The following is a 22,238-nucleotide window of genomic DNA, read 5'->3' as shown; positions in this document are numbered from 1 at the left end:
CCAATACAGTGAATGAAACAGCGGAAATATAGCGACCAGGCGGAAATAGGCCCATGTTCAGTGAATGAAAGAATGTAAACATGGTTACTGTGGCAAATATGATAAAGCCCAATACAGCTTGAACACTAATGATACACCTCTTTAGTGTTGCGGTGGTGATATCGACATGTGAAATGACACTCAACTACATCAGAACCTACCCCCAGAATGTATCTAAGGCAGGACTCCTGTTAACCCTTTGAATCAGGTGTAAATGCAGCTTAAAGACAATGTAGGTGGTCGCTTGAGAGAAAAAATAAACAGTACTCTGAACCAGTAACGTCATCTCAAAGCAGCAACCAGTGCCCTCCAAAATTTCCTCCTGTCTTCCTGGTACTGAGATAATAAGCAAAACCTCACATCAGCAGCCCCATTATTCCTGTGTAGCTTCTCATTTAATGATGAACTAGAGAAATGCACTCAGTAGAGTGCAGATCTCTGCCAGGTGTGTCATGTGGGTGGGGAACAGGGAGTGCAGGACAGACTCTGTGTCCAGCGTGTGCAAGACTATATGGAGACAAACCTCTGCCACAGTGGTCACTAAACCTTTCCCTTCCTCCCTCTCCCCCCACAAAAAGAGTTGAATCTCACTCAGCTGACCCTTACAGCTCCTCTACAGTCAAGATGGCGGCAAAGTTCACAAAAATAGGGATCTATTTATCTTCTATCATGCCCAACTTTAGTGGATCAGAACAGACTGGGTATAGAATCAATCTGCAGCTAGTCTGAGTGGGCGGAAGTTCGCTGCAGAGATCAGCCTCTCATTGGGCGAAACAAGCCACCCGCTGAAGTCCCACCCTACCACCTCCAGTTGTGTAGCAGTTTTCAACCATTTTCAACACATCCTTTACTAACTTTTGCTTTAACTTTAACTTTTAACTTTTGATCTTGCGGGGATGTAGCCATTTTTCTGCCATGGTTCGCGTCCTGTAGGCGATATTTTTGTGGGCGTGTTACACCAAAACCTGTTTCCCCCCGGCTGTGGCACCGCCCAGAACGATTGTGATTGGTTGAAAGAAATCCAAGCAGCCGTGGCGTTTTTTTCTCCAATCTTAAAGTGAGAGTCGGCCCAGCCAGACCTTTCTTTTCTTGAGAAAGGTCTGGTGAGCGAGACTAATCTGCAGGTGTCCTGGTTAAAAACAAGACCAGACTTTTTTTTATGGATGTCAGTTTTTGATCCGCAACAAAGACCAAAATGTGGCCTGCAATGGACAGGTTTTTAGCCTTGCTGATGTGATTTGGGTTATCGCTTGCAGTCCCCACCTGCCATTTAAGGAAGTGTGTCACTGCTGGACAGAGAGTCTTTTAATAAATTGGGCTTTATATGCAGTAGATGCAAATACTTTTGAAAGTGGTGCTATATGACCAGGGAAAAAGCTGAGGACAAAGCTGTGGCATTTGCTTTTGCTCAAGAGGTACAACTATCAGAAGGCAAGGCGCTGCACTGGACCAATAAAAGCTCCCACTGGTGGGTAACATACTGCTAGCTTGGCTTTGCTTTTTGGCCATTATTTGATAGGACAGTGGTAGCATTGAAAGAGGGAGGAGAGGGGATGACATGTAGCAAAGGGCCGCAGGTTTGAATCAAACCCGTGGCTGCTGCGGCAAGGACATTCCCTTTGTACATGGGGCGCCAGCTGTACCAGGTGAGCTACTTGGTGCCCATATCTTGGTTGTTTTGACACAGAAAACAATATGGCAGCCAGCTGGCAACAGACAGTCTCAAATTGCAGTTAAAGGTTGAGCTAAAATATGTTTCTGAAGACATTTTAGACGAGAAATGGGCAACACAGTAACAGAATCTTGGTTTATGTTTGATCATCACTGCCTGGTTTGATCAGAGGTTTGTCTGCGTTTGAGAGCGAGAAAGAGGGGCGGGCCTCTCACTCGAACTACTTCTATACTCTTCATGTCTGTGGTGGCGAAAATGCGGAAGATCAATTTGTAGTTCGAGCATCAGCCCTAGAGCCAGCGTAGATCCACGAACATGTCATCCAGTGCATTTGAGCTGAGAAGAGAGCAGGGACATCTGGCCACAGGTAAGATGCAGAGTGTAGGAGCAAAATTAATCTTTACCAATATATAGACATGTAATATCCTGCTTCCTTCTCTGTACAAGGCTTCTTTGTACCTGAAGTAAACAGTGTCCTTGGGGAGTTTTCATTTGTGTGTGAGAAGCTTGCGTTGCAGCTGTTCTCATGACAGTTATCAGTTAACTGGACGCCTCCCTTTGCCTCCCTTTGCTGTGCACTTCGAAGTTTTAATTATATTATGTGACTGAATCTGTGATAGTTTGTCAGACCTTCAGAGGACATTCCAGGTGTCAGAGCTCTGACTTTTCAGCTGAAATAGACTGACTCTGTTATAACTCTCATTATCGTGTTCTATCACTTTATTAAATAACGCAAAAGACATTTTGATCATTTCACTCCGTTCACTTCTGCCACAACAGAGGGAAGTTTATCACTGTTCATTTACAAATACTACCCACATTCTTATGATACAAAGCTGGCTGAAGATATGCAAAGTATAACATTATCAACAGGTGTTTCAAAAGCTGTAAAGCACTGCAAACATGAGAAGTCCTTGAGCATACAATAAAATGGCAGAGATGATATTTGCAAACTTCACTGAACACTGAACATGTTTAAGAAGCATCACGTCTTTACATAATTTTTACCTCAGCTACATGAGACAAAATATTTTTTTGGCTGTGATTGGCAGCAGTGTCATGGTTGAGTGTTTGACAGGCGGGATGTGTCTCAGCTTGATTTCCTGCACAGGGTGTAGCACAATAATCGGTCTGACAGACTATACAGTCAAACACATTCCATTACTTACTTGCGTGCACGCACGTGAACACTTACAGTAATACATGCACGTAGAGAGGCGTGGGAAACAGGTGAAGTCGTTGGACGAGACTGTGACCATGTAAACATTACAAACATGCCTTCGCTTTCATATTTTGTGAAGCCTTTTGGCTCTGGCGAACATTTCAAAGGAAAACCAAACTAACTTGACCTCAGGCATCAGGAATGTCTCTGTTCTCTGGAACTCACCCATGAATGAAATATGTCTCTAGATTTATCCTTGTTATTTTTTAGGATTCTTGTTTCCACTCCTTTACTCCTCAGTGCCATTTGTCTTACTTTTATGAATTACTAAAAGTCTAGCAGGGAACATTATCGAAAGAAATGTAGTTTCTAGATAAGTTTTAGTAGATAGAATTTTACAAATGATGATGATGTCTGTTTTAGTTATGTCTTTTGTTTTGATTAATTTCAGTTTCATAGTTTCTCTCCAAACTTTCCAGTTGGCTCGTGAAAAGAACTACATGTATTTTAATGACAAAACAATTTCAAAATACACCAACGCTTCCTGTGTTTTCCCTCCTAGACAACAGCTCAGTGTTGAGATCCTACATGAGGGGCGAGGCCCTCCCTAAGGACGCTCAGTCTATCATGTTGGCCTGCTTCTTGGTGTACCGCTCCATCCCCTGCCTCAGGAACACACACACACAGCTGGAGGGTAAGACAAACACATGTCCTCACCAAACTGGACAGCTTGGCCTGTGTGCACTCACATTTGCAAGTAAACACCCAGCACATCGTTCATACACACAGCAGCAGGAATGCATGTGTTGCTCCCTTGTGTAGCGTTAAAATGTCACTGCGATAGACTCACTGATTTGAGAAATATGACATACTGCCTTTATGTAAGTGCTGTTCTTCGGTGCAGTTTTTAAAGGTACTTGTGCTTTACTTGACTTCATCCATTTTAGCTACTTTATTCTTCTACTTCACTACATTTCAGAGGGAAATATTGTAGTTTTTATTGCACTCTGTTTACCACTTGATCCCAACCTTTTCTGGCCTGTGACCCCATATTAACAAAAGCGGTGTCTTAACTGTTTAACAAAGAGACATTTGCTCTCTAAACCTCTCAGATGGTTTTATTTGAATAACTGTTTGAGGCTCAGAGATAAAGATTATTCAATCTGGCACAAAAAAGTCCCAAAAAGTGATTTGTTTTGTGGTTATTTTATAATTTTATTTATCATCTCCCTGATTTAACTTGACTGCTGACTACCTGATAAAGTAGTTCAAACTAGCTCCAACTTTTGCAGCTACAACAGTAAAATTCTGCTTTCACATTGTTGCATCTCCTTTAATAACCTAATAATGTCCTATCTGGATGTCGAATGCATCAATTTTTGTGACGGAGTATTTTTACATTTTAAGTGCTGTATCGTAAACAACCTGGACTTGCTTGAGTTTCTTGAAGAGAAGACATTTCACCTCTCGTCCAAGAGGCTTCTTCAGAACCGAGGAACTGACGAAGCCTCTTGGATGAGAGGTGAAACCCAGTTCCATCTCAACATCCTATTTATGCAGAACAGCTACAAATAAACTACGTAAGAAAATGACTCTTAACAGTGATGTTGGGCTCATCTGAAGGTCTGTCTGCTCTCCCTGCAGGCTGCAGCTCACTCGGGGATTTACTGTCACGCAGCAGCCAGTTGCGCATCCCTCTCAGAGACCTGTTGAGACTGGTTCCCGTCCTGCTGGGCTCCGGAGCACAGACACTGCTGGGCGTCCCTATGCAAGCATTTTGATCCTGATGCCCAGTACTAGTCAACTGGCTCGTAACCTCTCAGAGATGCAGTTCATAGCCTTACGTTCCCACTGCGAGCACGGATAAGACAGATGACTGCTTTCTACCTATAACACCTGCGGATGTGTGCAGTGAGTGGGACGAAATGTGACCAGAACAGGTCTTCTGTCGTACTGCATCTGTTTCCGAGAAGAACAGTTTGGAAATTACAGACTTTGTTTCATTTTCAGCCACTAATAACTAATATTAGAGTTTTGTAATATAATATTTCTATTTAGGTTGTTTTTTTACAGCATAAAGAAAGTTTAGGCTGCAGTAATGATGCAGCACAAGTGCCATTTCTGTGGTACGACAAATCCAGCATGGAGACTTTTTTGATGTTTACTACTAAGTCCAGCGGAAGACAACTTTCTTAACCGCCAAACAAAGACAGAAAGGACTGGATTCGGCTGTAGTCGTACCAATGTCTGCCTGTGAGAGTTCTCCTGAGTCCAGTCCACTGTCTTGTGAGGACGAGAAGGCAGAGACGAGACAATAAAATGGAAAAGCACCTACACAATTCATGAATACTGTGTTTTATTCCGTGTCTTGGTAGTTTCCATAAGGCTCAGTCGGTTCTTGTGGTAATCAGGACACCTGTGTTTTCGCTTTTGTTTTTACTCAGAGGATTTACACCACTTTCAAGAAAATCTTTCGCACAGCAAGGGCATTTCCTGGGTGTTATTTTATTTTCTGACCAGCCGAGGCCTTGCTGCTCATTGAACAAAACTGCACTCTCTTTTCTGTTTTGCTGTATTCTTCTAAGCTGAAACCGGTCAGGCTTCTTACAGCGTTGTCCACCATGTCTTGTGTATTTAGCACAGATGTTGTGGTGCTAGCGTTGTGTCCCTTTGGTCAATATGAAGTTCTTTTGAAGTGAGCAACATGCTGTGGGTCTGTTTGGGGTGGTTCCCAGCATGAATGGAGTTCCCCTAATCTTCTGTAATAAAGCAACATCCTCTGCAGATAACATTGAATATAACTTCAGCTCCTGCACTTAGAAAGTTGGCTTTGCGTATGTGTCCATGTTACACTTAATGAGTAAATAAACCAAATGATGCCTCTTAAACTGCTTTGTGAATCTCTATGACAACTCTGAAAGTGTGATATCAGCTTGCATGGCCTATGACCAAAGCTGCCTGCCGCTAATGTTCAATTTTATTCAGACTTTTTTTGTCTTGCAAAGCGATACAACAAAAGTCCAATTTCATAAAAACAATAATTGAAGAATTCAAAATGACAAAGTGTCATTACAGCAGGCAAGGACTGAATTGGAAACAGAATTTATATATATTAAGGGGTAACTGAGTCCAAAATTCAACATGCACTCTGTAATAAGCACATTTACCTCTTGCCACATTAGCACACGGTAATGCTGCCTTTGTGGTGTTTTTTAGATTAACATTTGATTACGTTGTTTTTTTTTTGGGAAACATGGGAATACCAACAAACAAAGTAAGAAGTAAGCTTTAATATATACATGTGTAACTTAAAACAGGATTAACACATACACTAAGAAAAAGACAATATGCATGTCAATATACAAATAAAGCAAAGTAAAAAGTGCAAGTAAAGTAAAAGCAAAACAGGAAAAGAAAAGAGTACCCCAACAGAAATACAACTGATGTCCAAAAGTCATGTACTTCAGGGTGATCCCATAGGACATGGCTTAATGTGCCTTCATCAGGGCACTTCCAGCACCCAGGGTCACCTTTAATCTCAACCCTATACAGTCAAGAGGGCGTCCAGTACATTCTGTTGTTAATCTTGAATTAAATTAACCTAGTGTGAATATCACGAGACGTGCATGTTGTATTCTTCGCCTTTGTGGTGATTATTTTTACAATGTTAGAACACCAACCTGAGATCAGTTTGCCTACCACAAGACAAATCTGTCCTAATGTTTTGTTCAGAAATCAAGTTTGGTCTTTGAAAGAGTAAAAAACTGAAAGACTGTTTCAGTTATTAACATTAATGAACCTCAGAGTTCTCGATTGTAATAATCTGACACTAGGGCCTTTCACACCTGAAAGTCTGAGCCAAGATTCCCACTTTTGCTGCATCGTATACACTTGGTTAGTTTTGGTTTTACATTCGAGTATGTGGGCACAACAGAGCTGTACGTGACAAACGTATGTCCTGGGATCGTCACCTACATGAGCTGTGTCTCTTGATTTATAGACGGGCCTTATCGTCCTTGTATTCTCTCTTTCTCATCCTCTCAGAAAATAATTGAAAAGTGTCTTAGACTTTGTGAGTTTTTCCACCTGACTCTGTAAAATTGCCTCTTCCTCTGCCCATGTGTTACCATGGCTCATTTTGCCATGTTGTGACATTCGTGGACAAACTGAAAGCTACATGTGACAACATGACAACTTTATTGCTGCTTTCTCCTCTGCTTTGATTGCCAACACCTGTCTGTCTCTGAGTGCAGCCACCAACAATCTCTCTGTCACTAAACCACACAAACATGCACTGAGGTACTAAACCACTCTTGTCACTTGACGATAGCTTGCCAGCACTTCCTGTGATTGATCTGAAAGTCTGAACAAAAAACATGTTCACACCAGATATGTACAGAACCGTTCCGACTCAGACCACCTCTTTTTGTCAGTGCAAGGTCTGAACTGTGATTGATTTCACACCTGTAATCTCAAACAGAAAAGTCCAAAGGTCTGGAACAAATGAGGCAGTGGTAACAGGGCCCAAAAAAGGCACATTTAAAAAATACAGTCGGCAGCTGTACCTAGAGCTTGTGATGATATATTGTCCACAGGATCAGGTTTGTTTTCGTGAATACAGTTGCACAGTTATGTGACGCTGTTGGATTTTCTCATACAGCTAAATGCCAGCATTGTGTTTAGCCAACAACTTTGAAACTCAAGACTGTGGGACTTTCCTTCCAGCACATGAACGGCTAAAACATTTATGCGGGCAGTTAGGATTTTGAGTGAGGGGGGTCCCACAGTGTCTGACTTTGAAAACCCATTTCATTTAGCTTTTGAAGATGTTGAAGAGTCTTGGAATTTGAGGCCTAGCTGAGTGTGGAAACCCAAATATCATGTAGCCGGCGTGTGGGAGGATGTGCAATGTGTGTTCGGCTCAGAGTCTTAGATCGCGTCTAACCAACAGCTCTGAGAACATTCCAAAGCAAATGGAAAACATCCGAACAAACAAGTGGTCCACACCCTCCTTACAGAGCTGCGACACACAGAGCAGCTCCTCACACTCACGTCAAACTATTTAGATGTATTTATTTTGTTTCAGTTAGATGATTGTCTGACAGTTAATTAATGTACCTCACAGCCAAACTGATTATTTCATAATTTACTGCCTACAAATGCCAAAACATTTCCATGACTGCATGAGAAAACCTTTTTGTTAAAGGTAGTCAGTCATTAGCTGCACAAAAAGCAGGTTATAATGATGTCTTCTCTATCTGATGTAAGTCTACTCTTCCTCATACCGAGGCTAATTCCCCTGGTCTGGGCGTACAAAAGCACAGGATTTGACACATCTGTTAATCTCTGGTGTTTAAACGTGGGCGGACCAACAAATTCATTGTCCTTTCCGCTGAGTGAAGTAATAAACAAACCTCTAAAGGATTTTCTCAGAAATTTAACCTTGAAAGGCCCCAAAATAGCAACCAGACATGACAGATACTTTCTATGGTTTGAGAGAAACCTTTAGATCCACAACTTGGTGGACTTGGGAGTTTTATTTTGCCACAAGAGGACATTGAATGGTTATTTCTGTTGTGTCTTTCTAACACACTTCCTGGCTTTTATCGGCACTCCCAGTTGCATGGGTGGGAACATGACCTAAACAACAATGCTTCATTTTGTCATCACTGTAATGCTCTATATTCTGTACATACTGTGTCAGCCGTGTGTGGTAACTGTGATGTGTGCATCACAAATACCACTTTTCAAATACCACTTACCAACTTTTAGAGTTGGTGCTGACAGCAGATGGTGAAAAGAGTTAAACGTTGATGAGAAAATCACCTCATCTTTTTCTATACAATCAAATTTCTCCCTTAGTAAAAGCAGTCAGTACAGTAAAGACAACAACACAGAAATACAGTCAGGTCTTATTCGCTCAAAGTAATCATATCAAAGTACTCCAATTCAATATTGTTACATTAACAATGGATAAATAATGAACTTGATATACAGAAATAAGAAAGGGGTCTCTCACAGCGGTAATTTATCACCCAACTACAGTTCCCCTCAATTCTACAGAACATTTTATCACCTTTTAGCTCATTGTTTTGGTTTTCTGTCCAGCAAACTCTGCCCTCAGCTATTTCTATTTGCAGCAGGCAGCTGTTTTTAACAAACAACAGAAAAAGAGACCAAAAAATACCTCAGAAATACCCTCAGTTAAACAAAATAGGTATTTATGCTCACTTGAGGTGGTTTTTGCCTTCTTGGAAAAAGAGTAAATGCAATAAACAGGACATGAAACACCTATATCAAGTAAGTTCTGAGGTTGCGAACATTTAACTCACATGACTGAATTTCTCTCCATCTCTGGTAAGCATAAAACATGGCCAATAGTTGCTGATATGAAAGAACAGTTAAAACTTGCGCATTTGAAACAAATGCCTGGAGACCTCTCTCCATTTTTCTATCGTAGATGGGTTGGATGGCCATGGTGACTTGTTATGTTTCCGGATAGCAGCCTCTACTTCTATTCCATTTACCAGCTGATTACAGCCATGTTTAAGTGCAGCCTATACTGGCAACTTCTGATGAAGCTATGCTTTGTGTAGCTCAGTTTATTCACTCCAAACCGAGTCCTGCAGCAGGTCAGGTACCAGTTGGTAGCCACCGTGTAACCTCCAGAAAGGTTGTGTAAGGGATGAAAAATATATTTATATAAATTCACAGGGGCAATGAAAAAAATGAAAGGAAAGTGGGTGGGCAGCAGGGGGGAGTAAAGACAATCTGGCCGTGTGGACACTCAGCTGTTTCCGCCTGTACCTACAATCGTATCACATGACACAGTGACTAAATATCTTTCCAGAGCTGAGGATGCAGCTGACTGATAGCAATGGGGCGGTTACTTTGGATATGTAGACAGATGGTTTCCGCAGATTTTTTTTTTTTTTTTTATCTAAGTGGGAGCTGGTTTAGCAAGTTCTTTGCATATCTGAATGGGACGGTACATTACGCAAAATGGCCTAATGGCAAAACGGTGTGTTTAATCCCAGGTCAGGCCACAGGACTTATAGTGGTTAGCATTGTCGCCACAAAGCAAGAGGGTTCCTGGTTTGAACCCAGGGTGGGGGAGCCCTTCTGTGCGGAAATTACATGTTCTCCCCGTGTCAGTGTGGGTTTCTTCCAGGTGCTCCAGCTTCCTCCCACAGTCCAAAGACATGCAAGTTAATTGGTGACTCTAAATTGACCGTAGGTGTGAATGGTTGTCTGTCTCTATGTGTCAGCCCTGTGATAGTCTGGGGACCTGTCCTGGGTGAACCCTGCCTCTCACCCAATGTCAGCCGGGATGGCTCCAGCCCGCCTGTGACCCCTAACAGGATAAGCTGTTACAGAGAATGAATGAAGGCAGGACTGGGTTTAACTTGGAGATTCTTGCGACATTTCAAAAGATTGCTTAAACTTCACTTGATAATTGAAAGGAAACAGCTACGGTTACCAGCTAGTTGTCAGACACGGTGACACGGTGGAGCGTTGATCAGATAAAAAGCCAAGTATTTCCCTCAGGAGGGTGAATATTGGACTCCAAATGAATGATAATGCTGCTCTGTTTCTGCTGCATCAGTAAATAGGCAACTGTTTGTTCACATGTTAAGCTGATAAGAGTCAGTGTTATGTTTTTGTTTCGTTTCTTAAGCTTGTTCCGCTGCCCCAGTAAATAATTGTGAACATGTCTCGACACGTTAGAGAAAATTAATTAGACAAGCTTCACTTGATCACTGTCTGTATTTAACCTTTAAGAATACCTAGAGGTTAGATTAAATCTATTATTGGGACACTGCTCACTATGCCAACAGGCCTCCCATGTGTGCATCAGGCATGACTGGGCGTCTAGTGTCGCACAGTGTAATTTGTGAGATAACCAAGCCTCCAGTGTCTTGCTGTGTTTAACTTGCTGATAATGTGTGTGTGGTTTCCTGGAAACACATGTCGCTTTCAGTCAACATGTCTTAAAAAACACTCCAGGGAAATGTCACATGACCAGTTAACTGAGAGTCCGGGGCCAACAGGAACTGGAACCGCCTGTGGGTGTCTCAGTGTGTCTTTAAGATGATCAAAAGTCTTGTGGTTTTAAAACTCCTGAAGTCTCCACTGAAGGCTGTTTAAAGAACTCCTCTTTCCTGAACTCGTATGAGCTACTTGTAACCCTGTCTTTGCGATGCCACAGGGCCTCAGTGTGTTCAAAGTAAAGGGCTAAATACTGGGAAAGGCAGGAAAAGAGAAATCACATATTTTATGAGGAAAGTAATATCCTGTGCTGACGAGGAGACGCACAGTCTGACGCTATGTCCTGATTTGTGGAAGTTATTTAGTAACTCCAGCTCATTGCGAGGTGCTGGTTGTTTGTGGGTACACGTGCTTGTTTATGAAATCTGTGTTTAGATCCCACACACACCCCCACACACACACAACGTGGCATCTGCTTGCTGTGAAAACAGGACATAGAGAAAAAAATATAGGAGAGTGAAAGTGAAACAAAACTTTATCTGGTCTTCATTTTAATGTGGTTGATTTCTAGATTAAAAATACTGGCAGATAACACTCAGCAAAACTCAAATAGGAAACAGGTTTAACACCGGTGATGTGGCTCACTGAGGACGTGGCTGCAGCGTTCAGGAATATTGAGGCTGAGTTTCTCACTAAGGGGGAGGAGATGAGGTCCTGTCAAATGTGTCATCAAATTATGGAGGTTACAGAAAAACAGCGTGTAGTGGAACTGGTCGCGACGAATTTAAATAAGAGACGGTGTTGACTTTTACTGCCATGCTGATTAAGATGTGTGGTTTCCTGCACCTGATTGGGTGAGGCGTGGCTTATCTCCACTCCACTTCCTGTCTTGATGAGTCAGGGCGTACGCTCCAAATCCAACACTTTTTCTTTTTAATTTTAGTAGGTACTGCAGCTGCTCTTAAAGGAAATGGCCACTTTAGAATGAAAATACAGACAGTACTTACTGACCCTCATGCCGACAAGAAGTCCAGTGTAGTTTTTTAATCCACAAAACTCGTTCAGGGTATCGGAGGATAACAGCTAGCTGGAATAACAGCTACACTTGAAGTACATGGAACCCACATTTTGAAAATGTAATAAAACTCTGCTAATGCATTTCAAAAACGTCAGAACAGCTCATCCGTCATAATCCAAGTGCCCTGAAGTCGCAGCATGCGAAATTGACTTGAAAAGACGTAATTTACTCCACTTTTATGGCATCATTTCTCACCGTGGTCAGTTAGCCTGCCCTGCAGTCGTGCTGTGTTTACATGGCAACTCGTGCAAAACTAGCTGATGGCTAGTGGTGGTGCTGGTTCTCAAGTCTCGCGCGAATTGCCATGTAAACACAGCGCGCCTGGACGCTGGACTTCTTGTCGGCATGAGGGTCAGTAAGTACTGTCTGTATTTTCATTCTAAAGTGGCCATTTCCTTTAAAAGGTATGTACTGTTGCATGCAGTATGCACACGATCGGAAGATACTACTGTCTCATAACATTACGCCCTGAACTTTGACCCTCTTGCTTTCCGTTATCCGTTACCTTGGAGATAAAACCGCTCACCAAGTTCGCCAGAGACAGGTCAAACCGGAGAGCTCTGCTGTTGTTACTTTGCGATGTATGTAGCTTAACTTTAAAGTCATAACTGCACTGATTGTAGATTCTAACATATTATATTTGCAACAGTGAAGTTACATGCGCAGTTCTCTGTCCTATTATTGTTTGTAACATTAATGATTATTTTGTTCACTTCAACAATTAATATGCCTATCATCACTATTCAAATGGTCGTCACTTACTTGAATTCGCTGTCAGCCGTTATTGCGGCTTCTGAGAGCTGTCAGTCAGCTGTCATCTGTTTGCTGCCCAGCTGATGTGATGTATTTTCCGCTGAGCAGGGGATTGTGGGTCAGAATAGCCAGAAAAGCATGCTGGCCCACATGCTGCAAAACTGGACCGGATGTAGCAGAACATCCTGTTAATTTTGGCACACTGCGTTTCACATGCTATGCATTGGGACACACTAAATCTTTTTCTGGGGGACTATATTTTATTGGTGTTGGAACGCACAGAGGGATTCTGATTGGAGCAGGACCCGGTCTGGCCTCCGCTATCCAGAGGGTGCAGCTCAACACCCAAGACCCTACATATGTCTATGGTTCAAACTCAGGTTGTTGGGAGTTTGCAGGTTAAACTTTGAAGTACTTTGAACAATCTGCCTCTGTTCATTTTCATTTTTGTATATCTATGGTGCCATCTACACCAAATAGCTTGCCGAGATAAGATCGTCTGACTTGGGATGACCTTGGATGTTGAATGACCAGTAATCTTAAAGGTGGACCTGCTAGCTAACTTTCAAAAGGGCATCAAATCTTCCTTATATTTAATATTTAAATGAGTCATCTCTTTTTTAAAGAAACAAAATATCAGATTGAAAGTTGTTGACACATAAACAGCTCTAGTGCAAAAATTCTAGTTGTCTGTTCAGCTCATGTCCTCTGCCATTGCCTGTATAATATGGAGCAGGAGCATGCCTGATAAAATAGGTGATTCAAAATTACTTCCAGTCATAAAGACCGTACTTGGCTAAATGTAGACTTTGAATTAGTTCTTGGGCCGAGAGTAAAAGCTAAGACAATAATGCAGTTTGAAAAAGAGTCACTTTTTTGTTATTATTTTTAAAGCTCTTTGAGTAAATCTTTCATACCTACGTCTGATTTTTGTTTTGGAGCATTTGCTGAAACAACTGACAACAATCTTTCCTTTCGAGGAACATCTCAATGCAGGGCACTTTCTAAACCAATAAACAATATCCTGTCAACTTAAGCTGTGCCTTGAGCTCAACTTCATCACCTCCATGAGACAATGTTGACACTTTCCTTTGCTCGAAGCACAGCAGACTTCCTGTCACCTTGCTTGGTTAGCAAGTAACCAAACAAGAAAAACCTCCATGCTGCATCCTTCCATACTGATAATCACAATATTAAATCAATAATAGAAGCAGTGTTGAAGCTGGGCCTTTCTATTGTTGGATTCATGACTAGATCAGATTTAAATGCCCAACAATATGCAAGATTGTGTAACAGTATGGGAGTTGTGTTTTGTGCCAGACTACACTGAGGCATGTGTTGGGAAACAGACAGGCCTGAGTGTTTGTAATGACTGTGTGTCTGTGCAGAGCCTGTGGGAAAAAGAGCGCTGCCTCCAGGAAAAAATCCTGTTGTGTTTGTTTCCACAATAAGCTAATCTAAGTGTGTCACAGTGAACACACCCTCCAACCCTGCGGCTTTTCTCACGTCTTAACTCTACACACAGCAGCATAAAGTACTGAAGAGCATTTAGATGTAACCCATGCATAAACAATCTAACAAAGGACACTTTCAAGGACTCTGATCTGACAGCAGCTTCCTTGTAAAACCACAGACTTCGGACCACCATGGAGCCAAAACTCAGTTTAACAAAAAAACAGGATCTTTTTAAATCTTTTCTGTAGGAGCTGAAACAACAGTTTCACTATTTACAGAAGTCTTCTTTTAAGTTCCACTCCTTCAGTCAACTGGTTAAATTCCTGTTTGAGTAATTGATACTGGGGCTTTATTTCAAAATGTGATCACAGCATAAAAGAAGAAATGAAAGAGAAAGAGAAATCACTAATTAACACATCATATCTCTTCTTAGGTAATCCGCCCGAAAACAAAAGTCTGTTTTTGTGTATAATTTGTGGTTTTATGAGGGGTGAAATGTAGGGATGCATTGCTTGTGAAATTCTGGGGTAATGCCAATATTTTAAAAAAGATTTTGGCTGAAAGCTGATGTCGATACCGAATTTGTTGTCGTCTAGTCATCATACAGATTGGTAGCTGCTCCAAAGCTTTGGAGTAGCCTTCCACTCTCAATCAAATGCTCTCCCTCCACTAACACTTTTAAGACAAATCATAAGACGTACATGTCTTCAATGGCCTTTGGTTGCTCGTAGTGGTTCAATACTTTTTATATATGTAATTGCTCTTAACGGTCAGCTGTGAATAAAAAATCACTTGTCCCTGACATTTTTTTGTCTCATCCAAGACATGAGATGCAGAGCTGAACTGTCGCTCACTGAAAACAAACATGAAAATAAACCAAATGTCCACATGGCACCCATTGTTCTCGTACATCATACCAGACTTATGCCCTGCTAGCGGCTATTTATCCGAATCAGCAGCTGGGTGTGCTGGCTACTGTTGTCTCAGTCTGACTGCAAATAATTGACACGTTTAACCAGTGCAAAACTGATGTGACACAACAGATGAACATCGGCCACTGGGATAGGCCAGTTGCAGTCAGCAAGGTGATATCAGCTGATATTGATGTGCATCTGATAAATTAGTGCATCCCAAGTTAAATACTGTCAATATTTCATAGCTGAAGTCAGGCTAGTGGTTACCTCTGCTTTCAGTCTTTATACCAAGCCTGAGAGAGCCCTGGGAAGACCGGATGGGAGAGGCGTTTGGGAAGATAAAGGCCAAGTATGAGGAGCTTGCAGGTGAATGCTGAAGCAGGGGATGGAAGACCTGATGATACCCTATCAAGGTTGGCTGCCAAGTCGCTCTACAGGGCCCTCAAGTTGCTTGGGATCTGAGGACTCCACAACAACAGAGCCATCAGGGACATCACTGATGCTGCTGAGAGGGCGTCAAGATGGCTGTGTATCAAAAGAGAATCACTGATAATGTGTCTGGGTTGCATCTTAATGTGCAGCTAATCACCTGCCGGTTCTTGCTTCACATTTAACAGACAGAAATGAGAGTGGTATCCATCTTGTCATGTAACTCTCAGGAAGTGTGTAAGTGTAATGTCACAATATCACACTATTCCAGTAAAAAGAAGCAACGTCTGCTTCTCGTCACTGATTGCATATGTTCAACCAAAGAGTGTCGATTTGAAGAAGTAAAACCCAGTAATAATCTTTGTGACAAAAATATGTTTTTTGCTTTCTCACTAGGGTTGGGTATCGTATAAGAAATATGATACCAGTACGAATACTAGTACGCTTAAAGTGATGTGGATACCAATAAAGTACTTCGTTTGATACCTTTTTTCTGCTACAGGTGTGTAGCATAGTCATACTTGTCAATATTTTGGTGGAATCTCAGCACGCTAAGCTGCCGACTCCATTAAATACACTGTGCTCGACCTCACCAAAACAGACTATGGGTTGTAGCTGCTGCGGTAGTAGGCCAATCTTTTGCTGCTTGGCTGTACGCAAAAAGAATCCAGTACATAAAGAATCCAATGCAGGTATCGTTTGACCGAAGAAGCTTCGATACTACTTGGTACTGTTATTCCAGGTATCCAGTACCAATACCCAGCCCTGTGTCTTACCCTCTTATTCATCTCATGACCCATCAAATTTATCACCATGTGACGGACCCAACACACTGCTCTTGGTAATAAGGGCTCTTCAGTCCAACATACAGAAACCCCCATGTCTGTTCTTCAGAATTTTCTTACTAGAAGATGACCTTCAGGTCATTTGTAGGACACAGTTATTGAAACATCTCTACTGGGAGGAGTTCACGATCTCATCATGACACAACAGCTCTACTTCCCTCTCCTCTAACGTCTACTTTTCTTCACCAGCCCAACGTTACCAGCAGCAGCATTTCCACACACATTATGTAAATCTCAACAGGAAATTCCTCTCTCATCATTTGTGCAGATACTGGCCAGGTTCATCTCAGTTTATAACACTAAATACAGAAGTGTGTTTATCCACGTGAGGAAGTCGTCATATTCCATCCCATTGAGGCCTGTGCGGTAACAATTATCGACTGAGGTGGACACTTCCAAACACGCACAGCAGTGACGAAAACGCTATTTCCCCTTCAGTAATGACCTGTGTGTACTTTTGAGCAAGGCATTAAGAGCTAAACGAAACAAGCTGCAGGGAAGTCACCCCAGCTTTTGCCACAACTTCTGCTTTTACTTCCTCTGTGTATGTGTGTGTGTTCATGAAAATGTGCTGAATTTCCCTGACTTTTTTAAGCATGACAGCTTTCATATCTGCATAAAGTCCTGTATTAATAGTGCATGAAGCATGGGAGAAAAAAAGAAGAAGGATGTCAGACATCCTTGGCATGTGGCCAATGTGGATTGCCTTATTAAACATTAATTTGCAGTTCTAGTTTTTGATGGCAGTGCTTGAATGGTTCCTGTGTTGCTTTTAGCGATTCAGTGTGGAGTATAGTTTTAGTTTTTTTTTTTTTTTTTTTTTTAAACACCCTGGAAGGATTACGTATCTCATCTGGCCTGGGAATGCCTTGGGGTCCCCTAGGAGGAGCTGGAAAGTGTTGCTGGGGAGAGGGATGTCTGGGGTGCTTTGCTTGGCCTGCTGCCCCCACAACCCGGCCCTGCATAAGTGGATGAAAATGGATGGATGGATGCTCCAAAAATAGGTGGAAGGTCTGCGATGTTTCACAAAAACAGAGCTAGGGTGAGCGTTTTTTCAAGCAAGTGACACGTTGCATAGTCTATTCCCTGATGCACAAAATAGATTAGGACATCTTTATTGGGAAGAACTTAAAGGCACTGTATGTAAGAATGTGGCCAAAACGGTTACTGCACCTAAATTCAAAATACTGCCACGAGTCGTGTCAAGTTTTTTAAAATGCGAATATTCTGGCTGTATTATTGTTGTCGGTGAGATCAGTATGTTATATGAACATTATTCCTTAGTCTCTTTGACATATTAGGAGGATTTTATGACTATTTGCTTTAGATTTCTTACATATAGCTCCTTTAAACAATATGATATTTGCTCGTTCCCATTGTGTCCATTTAGGAAGAGGTTTTAGTCCTGATAACTCTAGCGATCCCCTTTTGCAGGAGTCTTGAAAGTTTTTCAGTCCAAGAACCAAATAACTGAAAGAGAGATGGAGCACGGACTCCCTGCCACATATATGCTGTATAAAAACTGAATTGGACTAGAGATAATTTTTTGAATATTTTTGGGTCTTCTCTGATTTGTGCTAGCAGATGCAGTATGGCTACATGCATTAGCTTTACCCTCTGCACTTTCACCTGTGGTTTCTAAGGCAGACTGTGTGTCAGAGTCTCTTGCTTGGAAAGTTACAAAACGATCCATTATGGCTCGCAACTGTGTCCATACACCTGACATACTGGTAATAATACAGCTAACTGGCCAATATGTGGAAAAAAAAGGTGCCACACAGTGATTGACAGTTAGCTAGCACACATGAAGCACAAGGATTCATGAGTAACAGTTAGCCTATCATTAAATCGCATACTGTAAACTATAGTATATTTTCACTAATAATATGGTGGATTTGTGTTAATGTGTATTTTCAGACACACTTTTATTTAAAAAAATAAATAAATACATTAACTAAAAGTTTAGCTAAATTATTAAAAGGTAAATTTGGTGGCCTCCCTGCAGTAACTGAAAGGTTTAAGGGTCCTCTGTGGAATACCCAGGCCCTAATGTGTCCTCTTGCACCTTCATCAGGTCAAATATTTACTTCGTCTAGTGCTTTGATTTATGACCATGCACACACACACACACACACACACACACATCTGCGAGCCATTCTCATCAGCAGATGTAAGTATGCTAATATTAGCATTTAACTCAATGACAGCAACACCGAGTCATTAGCATGACTATAGGCGGCTAGGCTTATTTACATTTACTCTCAGCTAAAAAAAAGAAGTGTCAGTCTTGTTTGGATGAAAAAACTGAAGTTTGTTGAGTGGGTAGAAGAAGAACAGGAGCTAGAGCCCTCAGCTATCTGTGGAACCATCCTCCTGTTTTGGTCCTGGAGCCAGACACCGTCTCCACATTTAAGACTAGACTTAAGACTTTCCTTTTTGATAAAGCTTATAGTTAGGGCTGGCTCAGGCTTGTCTTGGACCAGCCCCTAGTTAGGCTGACATAGGCCTAGTCGGGCGAGGGACCTCCAATAACACTGAGCTCCTTCTCATCGTCTCTCCTTCTCACCTTCTCTCTCAGATTCTGAAAAGTTGGTTCTTCATTTGCTAACATTCATGTCCTGTTACTAACATTGCATGTCACTATCTTGGCTTCTTTTCTGGAGCCTTTGTGCTCCAGTGTCTCGCAGGTGCCCCCAAATTGTGGCTGCACCTGGATCGTGGCTGGATCGTCGTGGGCTGGAAGGTCCAATGACAGAAGGCCATATGCTGTGAAGCCCTCTGAGGTAAACTGTGATTTGTGACACTGCGCTTTATCAATAAAATCAAATTGAACTGAGTTGATTATTAGAACAGGACCCAACATTATTGTCTTTCCACACCGCGATGGAAAATTAGTCCTGGACTTTCTTGTGTTATCCATGACACTTTCATAGTTGTGTGTGTTAGTGTTGCCAAATAAACTAAACACATTATGACTTTCTTAAAAATAATTAGGTTGGATTTACACTGCTTGGACTCCCCGAAGGGTGGACACACATTCCTATGAAGGCCATAATAAAGGAAAAAAAATCAAACTAGGTAAGTTCTCATTCAGGAATATTTACAGACTGGAAACTTATTTTCACACATTTTTATTTCTTATATTTCCAAGTCAAGTGTTTCGGTTTATGTGTGAATTTTGCAGAGGCAGGCCATGTCATGATGAGTGAACTTTTAACACAGATACTTAACCCCATTGTTCATATAGGTCAGTGATAGGTTTGTACTTTCAACCATTGTTAATGAATGAATGTGACTCTGTACATTCCAGTGCGTCTCCGTGTGAGATCCAGTTCAACACTGATGACAATCAAGAGCTCCCTTCATTGTAAGGCTTCCCCTGGTGCAGCAGAGAGGGAAGGACTGACAGGAGGTGGGTGTGTCCAAAAATACGAAAATGCATTACGCTGCAAGTCCCGCAGTCACTTCAGTATGAATGGTGGAGCTGCACAGGACAGTTCTGGTGCAGCAGTTAAAGAAAGTTTGGTGAAGACAGACACTGACAGAGGCAGAGAAAGCGCGCACGTCGCTTGCTGTGCGTCCAGGATGACTTTTATTCCGCAGTGCAAAAGTTTGAGAGTGAAAGAAAACCTGTCAAGTCAAATATTGGTGCAGACGCGCGCCTCGCAAATGTTTGCAGAGTTTAAAAAGAAACAGAAAAGACGTGCAAAGCTTGCTCCAGACCGCCAGTGATGTGGGGTAAGTCTGTCAGTTCGTTTTCTTTTATGAATTAAACTTTAAAAAACTCACTTCACAGCTCTGAGCTCTCTTCAAAGTCCAAACGAGGAAGCAGTGTGTGACTTTGATAACATTTTGCATTCTCCCTGGTTGAATTTGTGCAACTTCACAGCAACATTTCAACACATTTTGCTCAGAAATAGACAGTGCAGAACTGACAACTTATTCTAAGAAGTTCAGAGGTTTGAGGGCCGTGCATAGCGCACTCATGCGTAATGGGCGGTTGGTGCAAGATAAAAGGAAGTATGTGGCGTCAGCCAGAGATAGTAACCCCGGTCTTCCTCTTCCTTTTGTATTTTTTAAAAAACTTATTGAATGACTTGACATGACACTTTTTTTTTGACTTGGCTGCACCCTATCCGCATTTTTCTGAGTGTGAGTTATCCATGAACGCACCACAGGCGTCAGAGGAGCAGCACCCGGCCATTATTAATACTCTTGTGACTTGTTTGAAGTTCACTGATCTTTTTATAGTCTGATCCTTATCGGTGTGTGAAGTTTGGTTGGTGAGCGTCACCTCCTGGTAACAGTCTTACCAGAATCCAGTGGGCGTTACTTAAATACTTTCTGCAGTCACTGCAGTCAGGGAAGTCACAGGAGATGCTGCATTTAGGTGCTGTCGGAAACATGTAAGGCTTGATTTTCTTGTGATCAGACCTCGGAATTAAGACTTCAGAAACATAACTGATGTGCTTTTGTTTAAAATTATGACAAAACAATCTGACAGATATGGTTTTTATCAGTTTTGAGTGACATACATGCTGCAGTGACAATAATGAAGAAAAATTAGAGGCATAATTGAAAGTTTAATTTGACAGAGGCCACAGTTTGTGACATATTTACATGTTGACAAATAGGGTTGCAGTGATATACCGGTTTCAAGGTACACTGTGATATAAAAATTGCCGTTATTGGTGGGAAAAAAAGCATCTGGACGTTAAGTCTCCCCTTTAGTTCAGTTATTTCCTAAGAGCAGACTTTTTACATATACTTCCATTAACAAAATGGTCTTAAGTTTTATTTATAGTAATAAAACATTTATTTAACCAACAATAACCCTTCTGTTTTCCTTTAAAGGTCATTCTGTCTGATAATAATATAAATATACCGCAATATTTTCTGAGACGGTTATCGTACCCTTACGATCTCATACCGTTGCAACCATACTGACAAGACTGCTTCAGCCAGATTCAGCTTTTGCAATTGAACAAAACAAGTGCTGATTATGGTAGTTGGCAAAACAATCTTGCTGCAAGGTCCATTTAGTAGTTTTCTTGCGCTTTTGATTGCATCACACAAGTTTTTTCCAAAGTGACTTTGGCCATTAACCCTACAAGTAATCAAATCAAGTTTATTTATTGGCAAATGTAAAAACAACCGCAGCTGACCAAAGTCCAATACAAACTAAGAGAATGACACACTAATATATTGCAATATAACATGTACAGAAATATAAAACTGAATTACACTGGTAAGAAACATTACATTCTTAAAAAGATTATAAAATAATAAAACCACTACGAGAAACCAAAGGCCATTAAAAACATGGACACGTAATGGCTAGCTTAGCTACAGATGCCTTGATACAATGATAAGATTGTCAAAGCTGCCTGCACCAGTGCAAATAAAGCAAGATCTTATGAGCATGACGAATAACATATGAAAAATAACTTCAGCTGCTTAAATGAGGGAGCCGTGTAGCATTGTGTGTGTGTTTGTGCCGCCATCTTGGATGCAAGTTTCTTATCACAAGGGCCTTGATCTTGGGGAAAAAAAATTTGATCGCGTAAACTGAAGTCAGATTCCTCCTACAAGGTTTTACCGGAGCTTTCAACTTCATCTCATAGTCTTCATTAAATAGAGTGCTGCAGGATAAGCCTTAAATGAGTTAGCATTTTAGTACCTCTGGTTTCTTCCTCTCAGAGTCACTGTTTTTTTTTGAATGGGTTTTTGGTTAGATGGTCTGTGGTTAACACACGCTTAAGAGACTTTCACGTTTTGTTCTACAACATGAAATGCGTCGATAAATACCCCACATGTGCATTTTGAAGCTTTTAGGTGTCTTAAAAAAGGCAGCTGCCAACAAGTGGCTAATTGAGGCAACAGAGCGTCATTACACTTAACA

The 22,238-nt window shown here is 41.5% G+C and overlaps 1 protein-coding gene and 1 long non-coding RNA gene across 3 annotated transcripts in view; both read left to right on the top strand.

The window, feature by feature from the left end:
• anapc1 (anaphase promoting complex subunit 1) overlaps nt 1-5,755 on the top strand; it is a 68,371-nt gene extending 62,616 nt beyond the window's left edge. For both annotated transcript variants that reach the window (XM_050070871.1, XM_050070870.1), the window contains exons 52-53: nt 3,436-3,567; nt 4,518-5,755. In XM_050070871.1, the coding sequence (XP_049926828.1) occupies nt 3,436-3,567; nt 4,518-4,654 (269 nt within the window). In that variant the 3' untranslated portion in view covers nt 4,655-5,755. The remainder of the gene's footprint in view (nt 1-3,435; nt 3,568-4,517) is intronic.
• Nucleotides 5,756-19,818: 14,063 nt separating this feature from the next.
• LOC126406559 (uncharacterized) overlaps nt 19,819-22,238 on the top strand; it is a 116,048-nt gene continuing 113,628 nt past the window's right edge. The window contains exon 1 of the long non-coding RNA XR_007571718.1: nt 19,819-20,074. This is a non-coding gene — a long non-coding RNA (uncharacterized LOC126406559). The remainder of the gene's footprint in view (nt 20,075-22,238) is intronic.

Source organism: Epinephelus moara, chromosome 19 (assembly GCF_006386435.1).
Source record: "Epinephelus moara isolate mb chromosome 19, YSFRI_EMoa_1.0, whole genome shotgun sequence".
In the NCBI taxonomy this organism is placed as follows: Eukaryota; Metazoa; Chordata; class Actinopteri; order Perciformes; family Serranidae; genus Epinephelus; species Epinephelus moara.
Note: the sequence above shows the minus strand (reverse complement) of the source record. Positions and strands in the feature narration are given on the sequence as shown.